The sequence below is a fragment of the Temnothorax longispinosus genome, chromosome 7 (genome assembly GCF_030848805.1).
Source record: "Temnothorax longispinosus isolate EJ_2023e chromosome 7, Tlon_JGU_v1, whole genome shotgun sequence".
Taxonomy (NCBI): Eukaryota; Metazoa; Arthropoda; class Insecta; order Hymenoptera; family Formicidae; genus Temnothorax; species Temnothorax longispinosus.
Window position 1 is genome coordinate 15,985,724 of NC_092364.1, and position 26,241 is coordinate 16,011,964.

The following is a 26,241-nucleotide window of genomic DNA, read 5'->3' on the forward strand; positions in this document are numbered from 1 at the left end:
TTATAAATTACTTGATGTGCTTCTTTTATATTTATGATTGATATTTTCATTATTGATAAAAACGAATTATTGAGAATTATTAAGAACAGAATTTCTTCCCGTTTTTTTCTTAAAGAGTTCACGCTATCTGTTTTTTGTTTATTGCGAATGATTTATTAGACAAAATTCTCAGCATCAAGTATATATCCTCGCGGAAGTATTGATGACCACGTTTCGACCCACGTATCTTCGTACTTCACATTCCCGCACCTATTTATACTGCCTTTCTTTCCTGACGATGGTAGTTCCTCGCGTGTCTCGTTAGGCTCTCCTCTCTCGTTTCTCTTTCTTCGTCCATCGATTCCGCCTTCAACGCTCGACGCTTGCGGTGCTCTCCTCCGTCTGGTCGTGCTCACTTCCTTCATTCCGCCACCTTGATTGCAACAAAGCGCAACGTTGTTTCGGTTTCGTGGGATCCCGTTGGAGCTGCCCCGCGGGGGCCTGAGTTTCCGACTCGTCTCGAGCAATCTCCGCGCGATTTTCCGGCCGTCTCACGTCGCTCGGATTCTCTACACCTTAATGTCTACATGCCCACGTTGCATGTACCATTCTTCCCGTGATACCGATGCGGTGTATACGCGATGAGAACGTAGGAATTTGCGAGAAATTCTGTTGACAATCTGCCTGGTGGCGGAAGCGCACTGCCCGTTCAAGAAATCTAAACGCTGTCTTTTAGATAATCGCCTATTGTGCAAAATCGCACAGGATGCGAGGGCTTTATGTGCATAACGTTTATTCTACTTACTCTTGAAATAACAGCATGCATGACCGTCAATTACTCGACTAAGTATGAAGAACAAAAACAAAATTATCCTTAAGTTTTTCAGAAGTACAGCTGTACTTTGTACATATTTTATTTTAACGTAAACGCTGTTATTTTTGTCGTAAAGACAGCTGCAATGTGCTTCTTTACTTTGGCGAGCGATATTGCTAATAAAATTTCCAAAGATACGTTTAGAAATGTCTGGTTTATAAAATTGAAGAATTTGTAACGTCTAAGGGTAACGATTAAAGAATGTTAGAGTGTTAGTCATTATTGCTAGAAGTGTTCGATTCATTTTAACACGAGCACGAGATCGCTTAAAGCGTGTAAAAATACGTATTGAAAGTTAAACACAAATAGCTAATCCGCTTCCTAGTCATCATCCAATGTTACAAAGTCTCGTGGTGTACGAAGTGGGTCTCTCGGTACGTCATCCGAACAACACGCTTCTGCTTCCTCGTCATTGATTCTCCGCGTTCCTCAAGCAGCGGCCAGCTCAAGACTCCCCTTGTTATATCCTCTTCTTTCTCTCCCTCGGTCGTTTCCTTTCCTCTTCCCACGGATTCCCTGCTGGAGAGATCACCGGGTGCCTAACTGTAATCCCGTAGTTGGCGAAGCTGCCGCTTTGTCGCCGATTAGCTGGTCGGGGAGTTGCGCTGAGCCGAGTCGAGCCGAGCCGAGCCGCGCGGTCGCTTAAAAGAGGTGGGACGGAGCAGGAAGAGGAAGCGCAGGAGATCGCGGCGTCGTGCCGCGTTTACGCCCGCCGGGCAAAGAGGTGCAAGTACGACAAACGACCGCGGCCGAAGTTCAAGCGGGTGCTAGCTTCGAGAGAGTCGGATTGGAGAGCATTAACGAGCTCGCGTGTGCACGTTGACGGCCTTTGCGGCCGTTCACGTACGTATTTTCTTCTGCGCTCGCCGCTTTTTCCGCAGCTTATTCTCCGAAGCGGGAATTCCGCGGAAGCGACGACTCGCGCGCGATTGAAATTTCGCGAGATCTAGTTCTCCCTCGATTAGATCTAAAATCGACGTATGAGACGTTTCGATCAATTAGCGAGCTCGTTGCGTGGACGTTGACTCAATCCGTCGACTTCATTAGGCGTATCCGCATAAATTATCGGAAAATGTTACCACGTCAGGAGAAATTGCCCCGGCTCGATTTACGCCAGGAATCGCAGATTTATAAGGTAGCTCTCCGCGTGGCGCGTACACGGTCGCAGCAGGTGAGCAGAGCGTGTAATAGAATCCTCGAGAGAGGCGGTGAGAATTTATACAGGGTGCTTCGTGAAGTTTGCATTGATCTTTATTGATTTGTCGATACACTTAAAGTAAACGTTTTCCTTACATGAAAATTTGACTCGTACTGTAATTCCGAAGACTTATCTCGGTGATTTAACGTTCAAGATTAAAGATTTAGAAGGAATGAAGTTTTAGGGGCGCAAACAGTCAATTAGTATTTAATTAGACATATTCCGATAGCATCATGCGAGACTTAATCGTACAAATATTTAATATTAAAGAAGAATAGCTCGATCGAATGTTTCTTAAATCAAAACCTTGATACGAAGTTTATGAAGCGCTCTGTACGAGAAGCGCGATATATCAGCGGGACAGCGGCTGGATATCCTCGTTAAATTAGACGAAGAACGAACGACGACGAGGTCGAGCAGCGGCGTAAATTGCGACACCCCGTATACGTATTTACACGTGCTGTGATTTATGATTTTATGCAGGTCAAACCGTGTCTACGAGTCGTGTGTGTGTGTGTGTGCAAGACGATTGCCCGCGCCTCTTCTTCACGGGGTTCAAACTAATGCGCAGATCAAACTGATTCGCCTAACTCGAACTCGAGCACGCCGCATGCTAACCCGCCGTAAGTCTCGTGAAAGCGGTCGGCTGTTTACGACCTCTCGCTCGACGATAAAGTCGTTCACGGCGGCGCACCGCGCCGCGCCGCGCCGTCGTGGTGACTTGGCCGAGACTAATCTTCGTCCGGCAATATGCACACAGACGGAGGATCGAGCGTAATACGGGATTATTTAAGCGGCTAAAAAGGTAAATATACGCGATTGTTCGAGACCGGTTTCACTTGCGCGCACTGGTTATCTCTGACTTTAGTTTTAATAAGTTGAATGCTATACGCAACTTTCGATTACCTTCATAAAAATCTAGTTGAAAGTTATACGTCCGGCGTTATGATGTAGCAACTTTTCAGATATACGTCGTTTAGGTTGCTTTTCATTGTCAGTTAATTAAATTCCGGAATTTTCTAAGCACAGTTGGTTGCGTTTTATGCATATATCACTGAAATGTTTCACGTAGTGGCTTATTGTTTTATATATAACTCTGTTACGCTCAATATCATTAGTGCGTGACGCAGAAGTTATATAATTACTACTTTATAAATTAATTTATCACTCGCGAGCACGGCGGTTTTCCTTCGGAATTTTATTTCACCAAGATAAACAAAATTATGGATTGCAATTTGACATACACTGTGTTTAAGATCGGGTACATTTAGCAAAAGAATATATCAGGTATGCAGAAGAGGAAGTGAAACGAGGATCCGGCACGAAAGATCCATATCGCCGCCTACGGCCGATGCTACTAGACAAACATTTGCGATAGGTAGATGTACTGGAATGGTAGACACTAAAGATATACTAAAGGTGATTAAGTAGATGCGGCGGAAAATATGGTTACACACAGTTGAAACGATTAATCCAATCTAAGACGATCAGGTGGTGGTATTTAGGCTCTTCTGACATTAATATTAATTAAGACCATTTGAATAGCAGAACCGTAATTTGTAGATGTGTTCTTTTCTTCGTAAGAAAATATATTTGCGTTATTGTTGCCGTTCAAGTAAAAGCTATTGTAAAAAAAAATGCACAGCACACAAGGAGAAAAATATGATATATTCATAAATAAGACATCTTAATTAATAATGAAAAAACGGGAAACAAACGAATTATATATCTGTGTAATTTAATAATATACATCTTAAAATCTGTTTTGTATTACATATAATGTAGAGCAGTTAGTAGTAACTTATTATTCCTTTGAATTGTGTGTGCTATTACACTGAATGCTTCATTATGTGTCTTTGATTATCGTTTTACAGTCGGCGCTTCGGGAACAATTCGGAACGCCGACGATAATTCCATCCGTCGCGTTATACGAAAGTCGACCCACGCGCTAATAGGCGCATGCGGGTATTTAAATCGAGTACCATCATATCCGGCATTTCATCCGCCATCGTCGATCGATCGCGTCTAACTAGTCGAGCGTATCAGCCGGTACTCTCGCGGGCCTAATTACATGGAAGTATTTTATTATCGTGACACCGTGCGCCCGCGATGAATCAATGGCCATTTATCGTAGGATAACGCACACACGCCTTGATGCGTACCTCCTGACCGGCAACCAGAGGCCCATGGCCTTCATGTGGGCGGAATAGGCCACAGAGTCTTACACGCCGTCTTCGGAAAAACCGCGATGTGTGTGTGTGTGTGTGTGTGTGTGTGTGTGTGTGTGTGTGTGTGTTGCGCGCATCGGAACCGCGATAATTTATCACGCGTAGAAAATGGCGAAAATTTACGTCTCTTCCGCGCCTCGCCGCCCGCGTATGGACGAGTTATGATAATGGACGTATTTATGCGAAGGGGATTTCTCGTGCCGGGCTCGGATCGCGCCCCGAGTTTATTAGCCTAATTAGCTATGCATGGTTTACGGTACATTGTGCGTTCTTTCGAGCATGCGAGCTTCGAGCGACGTGATAATTAAATACGTAGCAAGAGAAGGTGGAGACTACCGTACCGTCGATAATTTTTAACTGTACATTTGCTTGTAATACATAAATCAGATATGGAACGCGTTCTGCATACAGTAAGAGTAGGTATCTAGAAAAATGTGTCGCGGCTAAAAAGTAACATATAGTTCAGAATTTTTATGTATAGCTCTTACAAACAAAAATTGATTTTTATCAGATAAACATAGAATTTAGTCATTTCATCTGTATTGCATGGTTTTTTAATATATTTTGATATCAATTTAACAGAATAATGTATTTCAACAACAAAACTTACGACCGACATTTACTATTAGATCCTAACGAATATATATATATATATATATATATATATATCTTATATTTTTCCAAAAGAAAATATTCGTGCTCGCTCTGAAATAAAGAGGGTAAGATGGATATGTTGTATCCTCAACATGTAAGACATCCTTAATGGCTGCCAGGCTATACTCAACCCCGTTTACCTTGTAATTAGGGGATTACGAAATTGTTACTCTGACTGAGAATATATCGAAGCTTGGCTAAGCCGGGGATATACGTGCCTGCGAGCGTGTAAAAAGAGAGGCATACGTTTCCCGCGTACATTCGACATGCGATAAACTATGTGATCCACCATCGAAGCATCATCTCGCTCTCCTCATCGAAGATGGCACGCGCATATCTGAACGCGAGAACACGGAGGCCGGGCAAACACTCCGATATCACGATTTCAGCGATTTAGAAACGGTTCGTTACGACTATGCGATCATCGGCCGTCTCTCGCGTATTATTACGAAAATCCCGATTACCTGATTCCGCGTAATTACCGTCATTACCGCAGGTATCGCGATGGTGAGAAAATTAGAGAAAATCTTTGGGATCTTTTCCTAAGAAATCCGTATCCAGGGAGTACGTGACACGACAAGTACCTACGCGCGTACGATCAAAAGAAATGGATTTTAGAAAGTAAATGCCACTCGAGCATGCAAATTATAACGAAACGTTTATGAACATTTCCACGTTGTAATGAAACATATAGGAGTATACTGCTTAAAGATATGAATTTGTACCGGCTCTAACAACTTAATGACATAAACTTTGGAAAACGGACAAATAGAAATTCGGCCGTGGAACATAAATTGCGTCTTTCCTGGCGAATGAATTCGCCTGTGTCTTTAGAGATCGTTTAAGGTGCGATGGTGATTCGTGCTGGGCGCCAAGGAACTCTGATTTTCCGCTCGGATACGTTGAAACATTATGCCGTGCGACTGGCAACGAGCTTGTGACGAATAGCGATATCCGCTGGTGGTGCTCGCGCAAACTGGCGTCCATGGATAAAAACGTGAAATGTGTATCTCGCATTAGGGTCGGCGTGCGGCCAGATTAAGTGGATTCTAGTTTTCGCTTCTCTCCGTGGCTATGTTCGCTAACTTTGCTAATGAAGTTTGAAAGCCGCGAAACGCGAACGTGTGTACGCGTATGCAAATAGGACTTATTTATGAGTCTGGATATTCTCGCGTTCTATAACAAGTCAAAGGCTCTCTGAAAATCCCAAGCGTGCATAACTTGGAATCACGTATAGCATCCGCGTTCGAGGATAGTTTTACTATAATTTGTTTGTGGATTCGCTACGGTGAAGATAAAGTTCTTCAAAAAATTATTAACAATTTTTGACGATTATTTATTCAACTTTTAGAGTGCAAAGTAGTTTACGGCTTCGCAGTCGCGCATGATTTCCTCTCTCATATATAAATAAATTATTACAATCTATGTCAGAATCTGACCCTTTGAGGATACTTCTACGCTTTACTTTCAATAATATACCATTGGATAATGGTCTGTAGTTTCACCATTTATCATCATTTATCATTATTCTTCATCTCAATTTAGCGTTAACGATTCGTATTAAGCAAACAGAGCTCGGAAATAAGTATACGCATTTTGGGATAAAAGTGCGGTCGAAATCAGGGTTAATGTATTTGAAGAAAACCACAAAAGTGCAACCGGGACATTACTCAAGGGATTAATATTGTACTTTATCGTGCGCGCGTAATCCACAGCGGGCACCGTGAATCTGTTTGTCGTAAAACTTACCGTGTTACGGGTATGCGCGCTCGGCGAGCTTTGCTTTCCCTCAAAAATCGCCGCAAAATTATACCTCTCGCCATTTAATACCGGTGATGCACGCGAGACGGAGCATTATAATTTTCGATACTCGATAATCACGGTGTCCGGCCCTCGTTTTAGGTGCTCTTTAGGCCGCGGCCTGGGCACGCAGGCAATTACGCGGTAATCGTAGATATCGCGCACGCAGGCTGAATTCAGGGTACGACCCAGATCCCAAGAGAGAAGAGGAGGCTGCCCATCGTGCGGCGCGGCGCGGGATAAGGTTTCGCCGAGGCCAATCGATAATGCCTCCCCGAGTGATCGATGCGCCTCGCCCGATTATTGGCGCGCGTTATTAACTGTCCGTCGTGCAGATTTTCCGCGGCACTAATTGCGATGCACGCGGATCCCGAAACGGGGCGGCTGCGTTTATTGGCGCCGTGCGAATGTTGCCGCGCGCCAAAAAAAGCCGCAGGCCATATAGCGGTTGACTCGTTCGCGAGACGGAGATACTCAAAGGAGTCGGCTGTTGCCAGTTGCATTCGTTGATTGGATAATTGAGCACGATTCTAGGTGTTTCGCCAACTTGTGTGATTTACCCGTTCCTTGCTACCGCGAATTTTCACATTATTTCGCCTTAATTATTGAGAGCGTTATGTATTTACTTTCGAGTCCAAAAGTAATGGCGCGTGGTTTGCCCGAAGATTTTGCACGTAAATTCATGCGAATAATATTGTTAAGCATTTAAGATTTTAGTCTTGATCGTTTAACGGCGCTTTCCTTAATTTGATTTTATATCATATCATTTTTATTTACTCAATGTGTATTTACCTTGTTGCGTAAATTGCATTATGCATGTATTTTTGTTTAATAGTTTATTCTGCATTAGAAACGTTATTATTTCAAATATAAACTTGATTATTGTGAATTATGTTGTGACAATTAGTAGATATATAACAGGTACATGTTAACTTTAAGATATCGAATGCTTGGAATAGTGACATTTTTAGAGAATATTTGATTATACTTATCGAGTATATATGTTAATGAAAATTATTTTACAGTATGCAATGAACTTATTATAAAATACAGAGCTACAACTAATTTTTTGCGGAGATCCACGTTCCTAACTTCTAATCTCGTATGCAATATACGATATTGATGATATCTCATTAATCATTGACATATATCTGATTTTAACTTAAAAACTTCGCGGCTTCGAAACACTATTTGTGCAGAGAGCCGCGTGGTAATAAATGCACTTCGCGGATTTGTCAGAGAGGAATGCAAACGGTAATCGCAATCGCAGATTAGACCCAACAAGTGTGTCCAATCAATATTTCTCTTATTTAGATAACTTCCTAGTGATCAATGCGCCTCTGATCATCATCACCGACCGATGTTTTGTACGATTTATTAACTTACTGTGAATTTTTCATTGCGCTAATCACGCTTATTATCAGTCGTCATAAAGCCGTAATACATGTACTGTGTAGAACATATTTGAAACAATAATTCAATAATTATATTTACACATAACATTAATTCCTCGTGTTAAGTGTCGGTTTGGTATGTAGTTTTTCTAAATCTAAACATACAAAATCATTATTTTAAATCTTATACAATAATGTACAGGTGATGTTAATAAAGTCTAAGTTGATAGTGAGAGAAGTTATCCGAATTATTTAAACTATGCGGCCAGAGTAAACCATTGAACTGTAAAACATGATCAGATTTACTCATTATAACAGCTGTGTATACATGCGTGTAATACGCGGCTCATGTTACATTACTGTGCCCGTGTTTAGCAAACGGCAATGCGATACAATACGTAAATTGATCTGTTTTGTAAGCCCGTAATGCTTTATGCGATTCTAAAACGTCAACGTTTTGCGCCGCGCTCGTGCGAGAAAGTAGTAAGTGCACTCACGGGTAAGCCGCTCGACAGCAAGGAATGCAAGTAGTAACTGCCGCTGCATATTCGACCGGTTGTTATGAGAAATGTCCACGTAGACGTAAGTAATGTCTGACCAGCAGCCACACGGTAACTAATGCTCTAATGCTTCCAAGACTCGGTCGGAAATAATCAGAGAGGGTCGTAAATATCGATATTCGAGTATGAGAGAGAAAGAAAGAGTGAGAGAGAGAGAGAGAGAGAGAGAGGGGGTTGTTACTATGCTCTCGGCTTTACCGTTGACTTCTTTATTATTCGCAAACAAGATCTACGAGCTAAGAAAGACGATACTTAGCCGCTCCCTATAATAAATTTACGAACATTAACACAATCACAAAACGGCTGTTAAATATTATAAAGCAGACAAAAAATATTTACGTTTATAAACGAGGAGAAATTATAAATTTTTATTAAAGAAATTTTTAAGAAATTATTAAGTGTACGCGGGTGCAGATTTCTGACTATCCGTGATTAATGGTTGTGCCTCTCGATATTTTAACATCTGTACTCGGGCACGCATCCCTTTATCAAATTACTTACTCGCGTCTGCACAATGTTGCGCTCGTAAACAAGGATCCGAATAATCTTGCATCGAACGATCTCCGATCGGCATATAACCGGGAGGTACTCTCGATCGCTTCTGCAAACGTAAATACGCCCACTCGCCGAAGACCCGTTATCGGCCTCTTATCACACCGATCTGTGCTCGCGGAACGAGTCGCATCTCGAAACCTGGTGTGCACCGATCTTATTTCTTAGGGAAATCGGCATCGAGCGCGGAGAAAAGATTCGCACAACTGGTACAAAGGATTGGAACGAATCGGATCACCGCGCGACTTTAAATACATAATAAAAGGAATTTACACGTTATTAAATTGTCTACGACTTTTGGAAATCATTTTGATTTAATGCCTCATAATTATTATAATAGACTTCTTTATTGTTTCTGTGATTTGTTTTAAGATTTGTAGAAAAGAATCAGAAGCAGAATTTTGTAGAATGTAAATTTTATTGCTTGCAGAATAGCAAATAAATAAATAGCATTTGAAAATATTTAGACTTAAAAAGTAATTATGATTAGAATAGTTTCTTTAAATTCTTTTTTGTGATTTCTTGATATATATGGAACTTTGAAATTAAAATAGTATGCTTTGTATAATACAGATTTTTATTTGTAAATGAGTATTTATAAATTCTGCTTAGTGAAAAATAAGACAGGAAGAAAATTTACAGGATAACATTTCATATAATTATTACGGAAGACGAGGAAATCATAAAATTTTCACTAGATATTTTTTAGCGCGTGTCGTTTATAGCGCAATATGTATGGGTTAATAAAGCGGAATATGCAAACGAAGCTGCGACCGGTTGGTCCGTTTCTGCTCGTAAATAGTAATGGGCATCTGTTGGCGCGGGGGCGTGAGATTCCCCATAGAGGCCTTGCACCGTCAGTGTATTAGAGAGTAATGTTAGTGGAACAGCGTGAGTGAGGAACATAGTAAATAAGTAAGAAACAAATAGAGAAACAGTCTTGATAAATATCCGTGCAAGGAAACGCATTGAAGGACGAAGTTAAAGTGCTAATTTTGAATATTTTCTAATATAATCAAACAATAGATCTATAATTTATTTAATCTTTAGAAGAAATAAAGGTTTTTCTAATATTTATATATTAGATAATGTAGCTTTTTTCCGACTTTTGTAGAGAAGTAAATTAAATTTTTTTATCACATGTTAATCAATTCTGTTTTAACCATCTTTTAAATTTGATTTAGGTGGTATTACATTTTGTAATAATTAGAACAGCATATTCACTTTGTGAAGTTAGTCAGTAATAAATTATGCAGTATTGTAACGCAATAGAAATGATTTTTTTGCATATGGAAGTGTTTATTTCCTCTTCGCGGCGTTGTATAATAGCGTGAGAGTAACTAGGCACGTAAATCCGTGTTACTCTGTAAAATAGGCGGATGCCACGATGATTCGGCTTTCTCGAATCGCATTAGGCCCGATGCGTCAGCGCACGTGCATCACGCTGCATCACGCAGTGCAACTGCATCCTCGTCGGCGGACGAGCAATCGGCCGCGCGAGCTCGATCGTGCATGTATGTACGATACGTACGTGTACGTATCCGCGGTATACTCGGATCGCACGTGATTATGGTTATCACGCCGACGATTGGATCAAGTGCATTAGCCACGCACGAATCGACTATACATGCCGCGCACACATTCTGTATCACCCCGACCCTGCTGGCTCCAGCCGTCCCGGCGGAATACTTTAGGATGAGATCGAGAGACGAGGGCGTGATCCCGCGCGATCTTTACGGCCGAAGCAACCGCATTCGTGCGATCGTGAGTCAAGGTCATGGTTGTAAAGTTTGTATTTACTTCGTAACGCCTCGGCATTACCGGTTTCGCGAGTCTTCGCTCGCAAGCTTTGCTCAACAGAGTCTCTACAAGTGTTGACAAGCGGGGTTCAACAGCTGCGTGAATTAATGTTTTTCAGAGGAATTTGGTAGATGCGCTGTATAAAAAGTAATATCACTATATTTAAGAATTCAAACGATTGTGCGATCTAATCCATTACTCCTCGAAGTTTGTCTTATGAACGACGATGGATACGCGAGATATATGCGACAAGTATAATAAAAATGAATACATTAATACTCATCGTAACAACGGTGAGGATATGTCCTACACGTGATTGAAATAGCCACCCCGTGACATTTTATGAACCATATTTCTGTGAGTTTGTTTCGCGGCTAATATGGGCTATTCGGTAGCACATTTTCTAATGGAGATCCATTCCACCTACTAATTGGTCGGCCGATCTCTCCCATATGGATTCTCAATAACGGTCACGATGGGAAGATAATGCTGAGGCGTGGTTAACGTCATCTTAGCGTCGCGATATGTGAGCGTCGGGTGTACGTACGGGCGAGCGCACGACACGAGGGTCGGGTCAAGGATCGATATGTATCCATATGTTCCCGCACTCGGCTAGAACACCTGGAGCATGTATCGCGTATGATCGACGACTGGTTTGCAGAAGTCGGTGGACCGTCGAAAGGTGAAAGATTTAAGGTTAATAGATGTGAGATTTTTCTCACCTCTATATTATCATTTTTTTGTACGAGAATATGTCTCGTTGATTCTAATGCATTAATATAGACTTTTGAAGACTCAAACAGTAACACGCTAGATATTTTAAGCAGTAGCATTTACGAAATATTAGATGATATTATTAGATAATATTTCTTCAAGTGGACAAATTTTTCTCATTTATACAACACCTCAAATTTTTGTTTATTTGATTCGCAGACATTTTTACTTAAATTTGAATTCAGATATTTATGTCTTTAATTTCCCAAATATCTACATCTAGAATTGAGATTAATCTTGTATGGTTCCTTGGACTTTACAGTTTTAATAAAAATGGAAGATAAATAATGCTGAGTCACAGTGATTTAATTAACGAATTTCATTGGCGAAAGTGTGAATATTCGTCGCACGAGTAACCATACGATTCGACGTTGCACAGTCGAAGTCGAAAGAGCGTTAGTCGAGCCATTAATTTGTCGCGGCGAAGTTACGATCGCGGAACTTCCTCGTCGGGCTTACATTGCGAGAAACTTACGGTGCTACTTGCCGCGGCGAATGTATAATCACCGATTATCCTAACAAGTACGTGGTGGTGCATCGAGGCGACTAATTAAGCGATTATAGCATCCTGGGCGAGCTAACGAGTGTTAATCCATAGGCGAGTCATGCCTGTGGGAGCTCACAGGGTCAACCTGCCGCACGCCTAGCCGAGCACGACGACGAGTTTTCTCTCTTATCAATGTGCTTGTAGAAAATCTCATATCGCTGAAGATGCTACGCTTCTCTCGTTCGATCATGTATTCGCGTACAATACTTCGCAATTTCACTCTTTACTTGTTTTCGTAAAACATTATTTTACTAGCTTAGCTTTTATGGGATGATATAAGTATTCCATAGGCCCTATGCATCTGAGAAAAGAGGGAGATAAAAAAAGAAATGCAGGAAAGAAAGGAAAGATTATATAATTATTTCAATCCTTTCTACACCTTTACGGTTTTCTCTTCATCATTTACTGATAATAGGAATCAATATCAAATTATGTTACCTAGGAAACATGTGAAATGTACCTATTGTTAGAAATATGTGTGTCGTCCTTTCTCGATATTGTTTCTCGATAAAATTGTTTTCTGTCCTATGTATTGATATTGCAACTGATAATAAGCTTTATTGTTAAATTAATTTCTACAATTTTATAAAAATAAGCATATATTTGTCTATAAAACAAAATAAATTTTCGGAATGTTTATGGACTAAATTTAATAAAGTAATAAATGTATTGAAACGCGTTATATATGACTTGAGGTAGTCATCAGCACGTCTGGAAATTATTATTTTTAGAGAAATGCTCGAAAATCTCTCCAGTCAACTAATTAAGTGCGATTAGCTGCCGATTAGATACATCAATCTACGTGACCGTATTACAGACCGATGGGTTCCTCGACCAATCCGCAATGTCCGTCGTGGTAAAATTAAGAATAATAACTCACAAAGTGAATTTATACGCACTATGGTAAGGCAGGAGCGTTATCCGCCTCACGGCCGATGACCGTTGCAATCGACGTTTTCATTTTAATAGAAATTGATCAGCGGAGAGCCGCGAGAACAAGTAGGAAGTTAAGGAGATGAAAGAGAGAGGCTGAAGGCGCGGAATAGGGGCGTGGGGTACGGCGGGGAGTGCGAAAGCAGGGAGGAAGAGGGGGGACAAACGCGGCCATGTAATTAGAAATCACGGGGATTTACGGGGCATTGGGCAATAAATCCAAAAAGTAACGGCTAATGGCACGCATATTGACGTATCCATCTGGCTATCGTTCATCTTTCTCACGAGTCCCACACCACGCGCGCACCGCCCCGTATACGCGACGCGCGCCTCGCGGCTACTCCGCGGCCCGCGCGAGCGCGGCTCGCTCTCGCTCGCGTGGTGAAGACGACGAGACGAAGAAATCGACGCCTCCAAAGTGAACAGGGCTTTCTTCTCGGTTGAAAGAAGGGGGAGAGGAGAGACGTCGCGCCGACCATAAGCACGCTTGATTTACGTTAAAAGCCGAGCTGGGCTCGCGCGTTGAGTCTTTATCGGGTAGGAGTGAGACGATGATGATGAACGATCGGCGATTTGTAGAGGCGATCGGCGAATGCGCATCGCGCATGCGAAACGGATATATGTGTACGCGCCCGAGCGAATCTGCTGATCATCTGCCACTCGTGGCCGATATTCCAAGTGCACAAAACGCAGCTTTGAGAAGCTCGCTTTATGTCGGTAAAAAAAAAAGGCAATCACAATCGTCTTTCAGAGCAGTTCGTTACGTGTGGTATACAATCGTATCAATTGTCCTTCTTTGATAGAACCTTTATATGTTGTAATTATAAATTTTCGTTATTTATCATATTAGAAATTTAGTTCCAAATCATTACTAAAACAAAAATTAATTTAAGATAAAAAAAATTAAAACTTGATACGGGCAATAAGAGCCAAGCGAGACGTTCAATAACATGTATTTTATAATAAATTTTAGCGATTAAACGTCTCGCTTGGCTCTTATTGCTCGTATCAAGTTTTAATTTTTTTAATGATAGAGCCTTTACATAGCTATTAATTTAAGATCTATAAAATTGAGATTTTGTTATTTGTTCAGATTTTAGACTTACTTTTATTTATAGCTCCTTAATTTTCGGCATTAAAGAAACAATATTTATTGACAAATTATTTTATCAATGTATTGAATATATCTATATAGCCTGTCATATTATTTTATATATATCATCGAATTTTATTCTAATGTCAGTATTTATAACAATAGTGCTGAATATGTTGCATTGTGTGGCAGGCGAGGTGGTAATTCTCCAACGAGCAGGCGGGATTAACGTCTTCATTCCGAGAGAAACCCCTCGCTCGCGCATGGTGCGCGCCAGTAATCGATCGGTTATGGTAATTCGAGCGAACGTCGAGCGAACGTGCGATCGTTAAAAAAGCTGCCCACCGTTGGTGGTTGCGGTACTCGGTGCAGCCACCACGCACTAGCGGCGATAAGCGGCCGCGATGCGTGCAGTTCGATTAACGCAACAACGGGTGCGTGAGCGGTCGTCCGTCGTGCATGAAAAGGGAGAAACCCGCCCACGCGGCCTACCTGCGATCGCGGCCGATCGCGGAGGCGATCAAGAAATCTATTTTGACGTATTTGTAGAACGATCGATGCTGTATTCGTTAGCGTTGTATCTAGACTGTCATAATCATTACGGTACTTAAATTATTAAAACGTCAAAAATAAATCCAGCTGTGAAATGTTTTACTCACATACTGTAAAATTGTTGTTTCTTTATTTATAAAATTAATGTAGCTAGGTATGTATCGTTTTTATATTGATGATTTATTTCTTTCGATATTAACAATACAATGTAAGTTGTTTTATCAAGATATATAATTATATAACATAGTACCTACGCATATAATAGAGATTTATATATTGTTGTGTAACACGCATTCGTTACGAATAACGCAGATAAATAAATATATTATACTCGAAATATATTATTGATACACATTAGACATCGGGCTTTGGGTATATTGGCAAATCACGTCGTTATGATTAATTTATCATAATCTCCAGAACTGTCTGTAATTATGGGATAGAATATCGTAAAGTCATCGAACGATAAATAATGATAATGATAATGAAAGTCACCGTACGAAAGTTAAAGGCAAACTTTAGTTTCACTGTCATTTGAGTTACTTAGTAACTATAAATTAAACTCTACATAAGAAATTAAATAATTGATTAGAGTTTTCTAATGCAGAAAATGAGAAGATAATAAAAATTGAACTTTGGGGTATTTAAAAGCGGAGAATATCATGGCTGCTTGTCAATGTTGGGCATTCTTATCGCGTTACCGCGTAATCAATTGGATAATGCCATTATTATTATTCATATATATTCAACAAATGTAAAGAGCTTCAAAATACTTCGCATTTATAGTATTTATGAAGCAGCACAATGCGTTCGTTGTAATCGTGTATCTCATAAAACTCTACACACCTCACTAGGAAACTAATATATTCGCGTATTGATTTCTCTCAGCTTGTATTTACAGTGCGATTTATATCTAGACGTTGTATCCGTTAATATAAAGGAATGGAAAGTCTTATTCTGCGTTTAGCTTAAGCAGATTTTAGCAGCATTATAGTTTAGAAATTATTTACAAAATAAATTTAATTTTTGACAAAGAGACAATATTTCAAATTTATGAATGTATAAAAAAAAATTTGTGGACGCACAATAGAAGTGGGGAAAATATTTTAAGATTTTATATGTATCTTACTTTTAAATTTATGTAGTCTTGTTGATCTGTTGTCAATCTCGGAATATTTTATTTTGGAGACAATAAAATATATTTCAGATTACTAATCGGATTACTAATACTCTTTTTATCGATTTCTTCAGAAGGTATTTTTATTTGATACCTATATATAAAGCAATAAGTGCGAAATTGATTAGTAATTAACTTTCACGATTTTCTTTTAGAACATTTCTTTTTACATTATTATGTTCTCAAACGTAGATCATCTTTAAGCAATGCTTAAGGGCGTCGGCTGTATTTAATGATCAGTAGTATATAGTTGGGTTACGACCCCGACGTCACGATCGCAGTAACACGGATGAAAACGAACTGTTACTCAGCATTATCTATTACGATCACGGAATTGTTTGTAATGTCACTGCTGGTACATTTCACCCCGTAGCTAAGAGACCTTATTCAAAGATGACCTACTCTCCCGAGGTAGGTACAACTAAAAGGATGTCATTTAATAATTTATATGCCGGGTGGGGAGATTGCAATCGGCAATTGCTCATCATGAATCGAATCATGCTCTGTAATCAGCCGTGCTTGCCAACATTTTCTGCACCGTTGAGACCACTTATGTTGCGCCATCGCGTGTATCTGCTTACAATGTAAACACGTGAAGGAATAATATAATGCGATGCGCGCACAGACAAATCATCTTCTTGAAATTTGCAACTTTTTTTATTTTTTATTTTAGGTAGAAAAATTCGACACTCTATAGTACGACGATGTAACTTTGATATTACATGTGCAAACAGCGACATATTTTTAAATATTTTTACATAGACGAATTATTTGCACGTTAAATTTCAACTAATTGTAAGATACTAACGAATATTGTTCCGATTGTTTGCAGGATACTTGGACGTTGCCGGGAGACCGGTTATCGAATTCGAGGCTAACGTATCCACGAGGGAAGCCCTCTCCGTTAGAGAGACGTCGTCTTTTCTGCTCTACCTCGCTCGTCTACCCAGGTACGTTTCCCGTCGCGGTTGTTCGTTTCGTACGCATAATGCATCAACTTCGGCGCACGTCGAGAGATCACCATACGGTCCGCGCGATCGCGGGGATGCCGATAAATCAACCGGGATTATCGCGAGATCAGTCGCGTGTGCGGGGCCCGCTGAACCGTGCCATAATTTATGAATTCGATTAGCGGGCGACGCGGGCTGTGCGATAATTTTTGCGAAGGGCGTTTTTTAACTCGCAAGAAAGTTCACACTTTACGGCCGCGCGGCCGCGCTGGCGCGAGACACCCATTTATTACGGCCGGCATCTGTACTCCTCAACGAGGCTGTTGTAGCCGATAATAACTGAAATCATCCCGACTCCGAATTGGCAATTTATTAATCCCGGCCGGGACGGGAGGGAAGAAGCGCGCGCGAGCTTTCCGCTAAATAAACCGTGATCGACGCCCGATGTCGGTAATAATTATAATTTTCCACCGTCATGAAGTCGCGGGCACGCCCACTATAATCGCCAATGCGGAGCAGAGTCGCGGCTTACCGTTCTTCCCAGCTTGGCCGCGCATCAAATCCCTCTAGTACAAGCTCTCTAACGAAGCTCTTTCTCTCGTTTGTAAGCTATTCAATTAACACGCTTACGACGTGCCTACCGATATAACGCTTTCTAATATCGGCGCAACAGCGATTAAACACATCGTGAGAACCGTATCGGAGCAAATCGACACCGATTCGATTACGGAAAACGTTTTACAAGCTGCACGTCTAATATTCAACACGATAGTTGTCAATTACCAATTATTAGTCATTAATTAATTGGAACCTCGACGGAATGGCAGCCCGTCAGGAGTATCCCTTGCCTCGAAACCCCCTCTACCTTGCCGTTCGGATTCGGCGTAGGTTCCATATATGCTTGTGTACAACCTGCGTGCGCACCATAAGCATACTATATATACTATTGCGCCATTGAAATGAATGAATTAATTAATTGAAACATTAAAAATTAAATTTATTTAATTAATGAGTATGAAATATATATGCAAGATCTATTTTTATGGAATACATATTATCTGCTTAAAGTGTTCAATTGAACTTTATTTTAATATAAAAATCACGATGGATTGAAGAGATCTTACGCTTTTTTCCTGATGAAAAAAAAAAGTTTCTATATTTATATTATTTTACTTCTTAGAGACGTAGATTCTTTTCATCACGCATCGCGGCTTTCGCTGCAATTACGCCTCTCGTCATTCGCGATAATCGCGATGTCCTTCCGCAATTCTTTGCGGCGCGACCGCATTCGCATACTCGCCAGCTCATAAAACACATCACACGCACGATAGCCGCGCGCCGGTATCGGTCATCATACGCGCGGCTTTATGGTTTTCCGTGCAACTGGTAACGCCGAAGTCTCACGCGCTTCGTCGGGAGGCAATCGAGCGAGAAGCGGGAGAATAGTATCGGGCGCGGCGGCGGAAAGAATGAGACGGAAAGCGGAGGAGCGAGAAAATCGCGGCGCTATTACGCTCGGGGCGTCTCTCGCTCGGCGAGAAACACGCCGATCTATCTTTCGGCATCTTCGACGGCAAGCGGAGCCCGGCGTCGTTTCCGCGTCGGCGACTCTTCCCCGCCGGCCTGGGAAAAAGTCTGGCGGAAAATTTCCGCGATTTCATCGACGCTGTCTCTCGCTGCGTCATGTCAGTACTTACCGCCTTTCATCGGGTATCCCGGTGCGAGCTTAACTCACGCAGCTGATCGGCCGTCCCCGTGGGCTTCCTCGTATCGCGATATATCTCGATATACGCGGGATAATTAAAGGGATCTCTCTCTGGAAAAGCGTTGCCCGCTGCCGCTTTCGAACCTCGCACGAGAATTAATATATGAATTCACGACGGAGGAAAGATCGCCGTAACGAAACGTATCCTAGCTGACCGATGATTTCCCGAGTCGATATCGGTAAAGGCGTGTTTGCGTGTTCGCGATACCGAAACTCGCGTAAACGAGACCTATCGCTCGCGTTCCCAGGATCGGTATATCCACGCCGAAGCGCGATACTTCTAATTTATCACGGCCGGAGTTATCGTCTCGCGTGGCCACAATACGCATTGTTACGTGTCGATATCATTCGTTGCCGGAAGAAAAGCCTGGCAGGCGCGCAGGCACGGCTTCGGAAACACGCGCGCGTGTTTCGCCACTTACATTGCACACGCGAGCTAATCTCCCGAGAGGGGCGCCGCGTGGAAATCCGCGACGAAAGCCGACGGTGTCATAATGATCCTCTGAGCGGAACACGATCGCCATAAAGCCATAAATCAGCGCGCCGGCTATATCGCCGCGCGTGGTGCGCGGCGCGCGGGATTCATTAGCATTTTTCCGCAAGTCGCAGTGGGAAAGTCGCGGAACGACGTTGACATAGCGCCTAAGCCGGGCTATCGGTGGCAGATTACTCGCGGATAAGCACGGCGGATGCAGATTTATTACGCTACCGAACAAAACGACGAAACCGTCTGGGAACCTCGAGCTGAAACTGACCCCGGAGAATTTCCACGTGCGCGTGAACGCATACAGAACTCTACGCTTGCCGCGTTATCGTGCCGTGTATAATAACGCGATACGAACGACGGCACTCTTTCATCTCGTCGCGTAATCGCGCAGAAAATCGTTTAGTCGATAAACGAATCGCGCGTGATTGATGAGAATAATCGAGAATATGATTATAGGATAATATTATTATCCATGGTATTAAATCCGCGATATCGACGACTATCGGCGTTGTTTTATCGATTTACAGGAGAAGCGCTGCGTAGAAATGCTCACCCTCTTGTCAATATTCACCTCAAAGTCGACGATTTTCACTTGCGCGTCGCTTCCTAGATCTGGCGAAACCTGGTCTTGTACGTGGATCAGGTAGAAAATCGGCTGTGTTCCGATCATGCCTTAGTTTCGCGCGAATTGAAGGTGAAATGGCGAAAGCGCGCGGTGTGTGTACCCCGTTATCGCGCATTAAGTGCACTCATCGTGCATGTCCGCAGGTATCGAGCGAAGTTTATTGGCTAATTGAAATTCGCCGATAGAAATATGGTGGGCGGCTCGTCAGCTAATCGACCGTGCGTTTCCGTTTTGATTGTACTTCCTGGATTTGCATTCATATTTACATATATTTGCATATAGCTATTATGAGTAAATCTTACCTGTGCTTCGGACAAAGTGTATCGTTTCCCAAGCTTTGATCTTCGTGACTCGATAGATATCTTGTTTACGGAGTGCCTGCAATATAACGGCTTTTGTTAAAAGAATATTAAAATCCTTACAAGACAAAATGAGAAATTTTTTTTAACACTTTAAATATACAGATTGTGCTTGAAACAGTTGATAGAATCGTCAGCGTCACGTATCTTTTCACATGCTAAGTAAATTTTCAACTGTTATTGAACAATAGTATTAAAAGAAGACAATTGTGGTCGACGTGGTAAAAGTAATGACAAATTGATGATAAAATCTGTGGATCTTAAGGATCTATATACGCGTGTAACGGGTCCATGCAACTTTCTTAATTCGAGATTGTCATAGTGCGAAGTAACAAGTCATGTTTCACCGCAGTGGCTTTTGCAGTGGCCGTCTTGAAAGCTTATATCTCACCCGGGAGAAATATATTAAGCGTCAAGCGAGACTCCCGCGGTTTGCGTTACGCGTAATAACTTGATTGGTCGCGGTGAAAGGTCGAATCACCAAAAGTAATTCGCGAATGCATTCGCCGAACGAAATTGACCTCGACTCGTCTTTCACCGTTAACTCGCATCACCGCCGGTTTGTCCGGCGATGAATCGGAACTCTGATAGTTATATTAAGGAGGAAGGTGAGAAATTGACTGACGTGGGGGATACCCCCGCGCAAATTGTACGCGGTGTTAAAGTGCATTCATGACGAGGCGTCTTATTAACGCAATCTTATTCGTTCGTAAATTCGTAATACCAATTATACCGTGCATGGTAATAAAAAGTGTCCGGACAATTTTTTTTTCTTCTCGAAACCAGCTTGTGGTATATGCGACGCGCGTGATTTTACGAACGAACGACTCGTGCGATTACTTTTGGCGGGGAGGGATATCGATGAGTCCGGTAGCGCGGTATCGGTGTTCGCCGCAACCAGATACACCGCGACTAATAATTAATAGACGATCGCGCGAGTAAACGGTAAGCCGAAGGAACATCCCGGTGGCTGGCAACCCGTCGCGTACGTATCGTGTATCACGTGGGACGTACTTAGAGTCACGAGCGGCAGATCGCAGGACGATAGGATCGCGGGGGATCTTCTTCGTTGATCCAGTTGTGCACCTGACCGCATTTCCGCATGAGTTATGGACGCGCATCAATCCTTTTATCCCTCCTTACGTCGCTCCCGTTCCTCTTGTGAAACCGACATGATCGTCGGCTCTTCCCGCCCTCCCGCCGACACGAGCCACCCTCGTTTCTGGCGATGGTTAACGGTAACGACTTCGGCGAAACGTCCCTCTCTCGTTGCTATCGCGCTTCGCTTTTCCCTGCGGGACGAAGATCCCGCAGCTGCAGTTTACCGACCCACTTTTAAGATCGTATCTGCATGCTATCCGAGAGCCTCACCTTTTTTCTGCCGCCGCTTTTCGTCCTTTTGGTCCCTAATTGCTCTTTTCTTATTTTTTCTACCTATTGTCTTCTCCCTCGACCACCGTGGTAGTCGATGCTCCTCATTCCTTTGAACTTCCCGTGAACTCTCCCTCAAACATTATCGATAGACATTTATTGTCTCCCGAGATTTTCGTTTATATATTTAAGCGCATTTTATTTTTTTCTCCGGGATTTTGCCGATAGCGAACAGGAAATGAGGTTCTTGTTTTTGTTGGATTATCACGATTACATTATTTTGTGTTTTTTATTTGTAATTAACGAGGCTCCACGCTGGGACGCTGAAACTTTTAAAAGTAAACATGTCAATTGACCTATCGGTTTTACGAAATTTTATAGTAATATATATTTAAAATATTAAACAGAGAAACGAAATAAATTTTGAGCGAAAATACGGTGAAGAAAATTCTGATTGCATATTTTCTCGGAAATTATGGTATATTGGTCCTTCGTGTGTATCGGCTTAAATTTATTTACATGGTATAACATATAATCACGTTTGCGTATACATCCCGTTTTATTGGACATAAAGATTTATTATTTTCCTTTTATGGCGAGATATATAATTGCGGCTCGCTTTATTTTCTCGCTCTCGGCGGGAAGAGCCACGTGCGTTTTGCGCAACGGATTCTTGGTCGCGGTGCGATTAACGTCGTAAAAGCTTCATGTAACGTTTAAATACCGGCGATATTTACACGCTCGTTAGAGCACTATTAGCGCCATTAGAACAGTATTAAGAATATAGGTCTCGTCGTTTTTAGTGTCAGTTCGCACGATCTGCCGTTCGCGGATGAACGCTCTACTTACGTCGAGCTCGACTTCTCGACTTTCTACGAGTTCGTCGTCCCTTTAAGGTTCCGAAATTCGATTATTCGAGAGCCGGATTGCTGTGACCGATCACGTATTGGAGCGATCAATTTTAAACCTGAACCTCGGGATCCATTATTATAATATTCCAGTAGGATTTGACTGTCATATGCGTGAGTCGATTTTTTCGTATCATCACGATCAACATATCGCTTAATATAATTTGATAAATTTTTCTCTCTTCAACGAGAGAAAAATCTTTTTTCACAATATATGTATATATTTATAATTAGTAACATGTTGTTTCCTTGTGTTAATTTATTCTTGGTTCTTGCAATTCACGTATATAGAAACGTAATGAAAAATCAACTTTTCTCACAGATTAGGTATTTCCCGAGAAACACGGTATTCCGTCGAATTGATTGTCTAAATACCAAAAGCTCTATAGCCGCGCACGCTATCCCTTGCGGTGATCATCGTTACCGAAGGTATCGCGGCCGACGACGTACTAACGCTAACTACTACATTTATCTAAACTTTATGGCTCGTGACTAAGCGTTCGGGATGAAGCTTTGGCATTCTGTAGGCTTCATCGAATCCACCATGGCAGGGAAAAGCGGATTCTCGAAGTCACGGCAGTTACATGTTTCTATAATATAATTCACGTTTGTTCGCCCGACGCTGTTTCCGGGTGTCGCGCTGGCATTTTCTCTCGTTTTGCGGGGAAAAAAGAATTTTATATTGCGACAGTGATGCGCGGAGCCGACGACGACGACGACAACGATGATGACGACCGAATTGCGTGTACTTCGGCAAAAATGTCATTCGCGCGGCCGCCCCGGGACGCGAAATTATTACCGTTGCACCATCAAGCGTACGTCGTACGTCGGAATATCCTCCCGGCGTCAATCGCGATCCGACCGAGTCGGTCGTGACGCGGCCTCTGTTCGGCAACCTTTGCCCACCCAGGACGTGAACGTGGTTTCAGACTCCACTGCGGCACGGCACGATGCGCACGTACGACGAACCCTCGCGATATCGAAGGCGGCGCCAGCTTCACCGAAGTCTAGGTCGACAGTCGTGTTAATGGGCGAAAGATTTCCTAGTAACACAGTGGGAGTAACACAATTGATTTCTGAGTATTTTCTATTAGCTACCATAATTAACAATCAAATTTACTTTAAATGTTGCACGTTTTATGTGATGTAATAATTTTCGAACTATAAAGCGAAAACCATAAAGCTGTTCGGATTAAAAGTCGGAAATTAAAGCTATCGTCACTGTTAAATTCGTGTCAAATTATCTAAACAAATGACTCAATTTGAGTCATTTTTAACCATTCCTATAGATCGCCACTGTTCCTATTCAATATGTCAACTAAATCAATAAAGTTAAAATAATACTGTTTTGTGTTAAAATAATTTCAACATATGGTAGTTAAAAATAACAAAATGTTATTTTTAAGGTATTTGTTAAAATTTTATCCTGTAATATTTAACAGTGACTCCAAAATACATTCATCAACGTACAGTAAATTCTTTTCGAAAAATGATTCTGAAAAAAAGAATTAATTGCTTTAACATTGTGAATTCAATCATACTCACGTGTCTATAGCACAGAGTATTAAACCATCGAATCGTTAACTAGAAAGTAGAAGTAGAAATTAGCAGTTGATTGATAAATGTTACTAACTCGTCTCAACGATCTCGGTCGGACGTGCGGTCATAATTAAAGTTTTCCTCGATCCATTCCACGCGCATGCACCATCGCCCAGTGACATCGACTTCCGGCCAGCCTGGAAGCATCGTCCAAACGCTATTACGAAAGGAAACGCGCACCCGCTCGGCATCTCTCGCAACGGGATCTCTCCCCGGCCAGCAGCGACAAAGCCTGTATCGCGGCGTTCTTTCATTAACTCTCTCGACGTGTGGGACGTGTAATTTAGGCGAAGCACTAACTGTCAGGCGCGCTAACGGCGATCAGTGTCGACACGGCCTCTTCGGGCCTCAGTCTTATCGATCTCTCGTTGCCTGCCGTTGCCGGTGGAATCGCGTAATCGTATCGTATATACCGGGAGGAATGAGGCGCGCTGCAACGCGTACTTGCTAACACCTATATCCATCATATGTCAACCGTGCGCGGCGGTTACACCGCGCTGATGAATCCCAAGTATATCCCGACGCGCGCCGAGCCGCCGAGCGAGGCGAGACGTGGGCGTCGCGCTCGTCGCGATCGTAAGCTGTCGCGTGACGTTAACTCGGCGAAATCAAAGTGATTTACTTATCAACACGATCGTCGGTTCCGGGGAGAACGGGCGACCGCTATATGATCTGACTGTTACGCGCCGTTGAATCCCGCGGATACGTGCCATTACGGTTACATGAAAACGGCCGGTTCGATAATAGACGCGCGATGATTACGACGAGGAAGGGTGGTTCGATCCTGTCCTCTTATCTATCATCGTGCGGCAAAACGGAGAGTACGCGCAAATAACTGAGCCACGTCCGGGAGAGTACGCGCGTAACATCAACGATGACTGGTTAAAGAATATTATCAGACCGTTCAGCTTTTTATAGAAATAAAAATATTTTCTTTTTTAGATTTTTATTAAGTACAGATCGAGTTATATTTTCCAACGATAATAAAATGCAATCAGTCGAAGATTTGTCGTTCCGAATATTTCACGGCACTGAAATCCGGAAATATGATCTTCCTGGGTTCGAAGGTTACCTTCGCCGTGACTTCATAATGGACGTCTAACGACAGGAAGTCAGGCGATTTGATTTTATCTTATATGCGCTATCGCAACCAACAGGTCGTTCTCGCAGCATCGACTCGTGGCCAACTATATGATTTACGCTATCGAGTTTTATACGCGGGGAGTAGCGACGCGCCGCTCGAAAGTCTTGGTCGCGACTCGCGCAGTTGCATGTGCAATTTGAGAAGGTTGTCACGAAACGTTGCATAGGCGTTCCCTTCGCCGCTCGCTCTCTCGACTTTCGACGATAATGTACGATCGAAAAGTTTGGCGTACCGCAACGGGGAAATCGGAGGAACGCCGACAGTTATAACCGGAAATAGAACGTGTAGCACGGTGGAGGTATGGGGGTCAGAAATTTATACCGCGCTCCGGGTCGTAACCTGTCGCGCTGATGACGATTTAAGATAGATCGGGATACAAGTAGTGCGTATAAAGCTGGTCATTGTGCCCGCTAGACACTGCACCGCTGTGTTGTGCAGAAAAGCGTGATTGCTATGTACAAGAGAAGGACACGAGAGGGGTGTGAGTGCCACGGGAGCCGCGTGAGAAATGCTGCATGTTTAATGTCAACTACCCACGTGTCATGTCATAACTTAATTGCGTTGACGATATCCGATATAACTATTATAGATTATGTTTAGCCGGCTGAGATTGCGCTTACGCGCATTTTCAGCTACCGCTCGCGGAGACGCGATCTCTCATTGTAATATTATTGGTCAGGCATACAATCAGGCTTTATTATAACGACAATGTTGCTTTCTAACACTACATCGCATAAAATGTATGAGTTTTCTTATACTTCTTATAGTACAAAAGTAATCAATGATAACGATAAAATGCTTGCTTAAGCTTCTACGAAAATATGATTGAAATGGTTGCCTTGGCGTTAATAGCTCTACTTTTAAAATTATTATTTATATCTCATATGTTTTGTTAATATTACTATAATTACTTTTACT

General features: G+C 42.2%; 1 protein-coding gene across 2 annotated transcripts in view; it reads left to right on the top strand.

Moving 5' to 3' along the window:
- The window catches only part of LOC139816735 (uncharacterized), a 293,006-nt gene that overhangs the window by 174,599 nt on the left and 92,166 nt on the right, over positions 1-26,241 (top strand). For both annotated transcript variants that reach the window (XM_071784440.1, XM_071784441.1), the window contains exon 7: positions 16,948-17,065. In XM_071784440.1, coding sequence (XP_071640541.1) covers positions 16,948-17,065 — 118 coding nt within the window. The remainder of the gene's footprint in view (positions 1-16,947; positions 17,066-26,241) is intronic.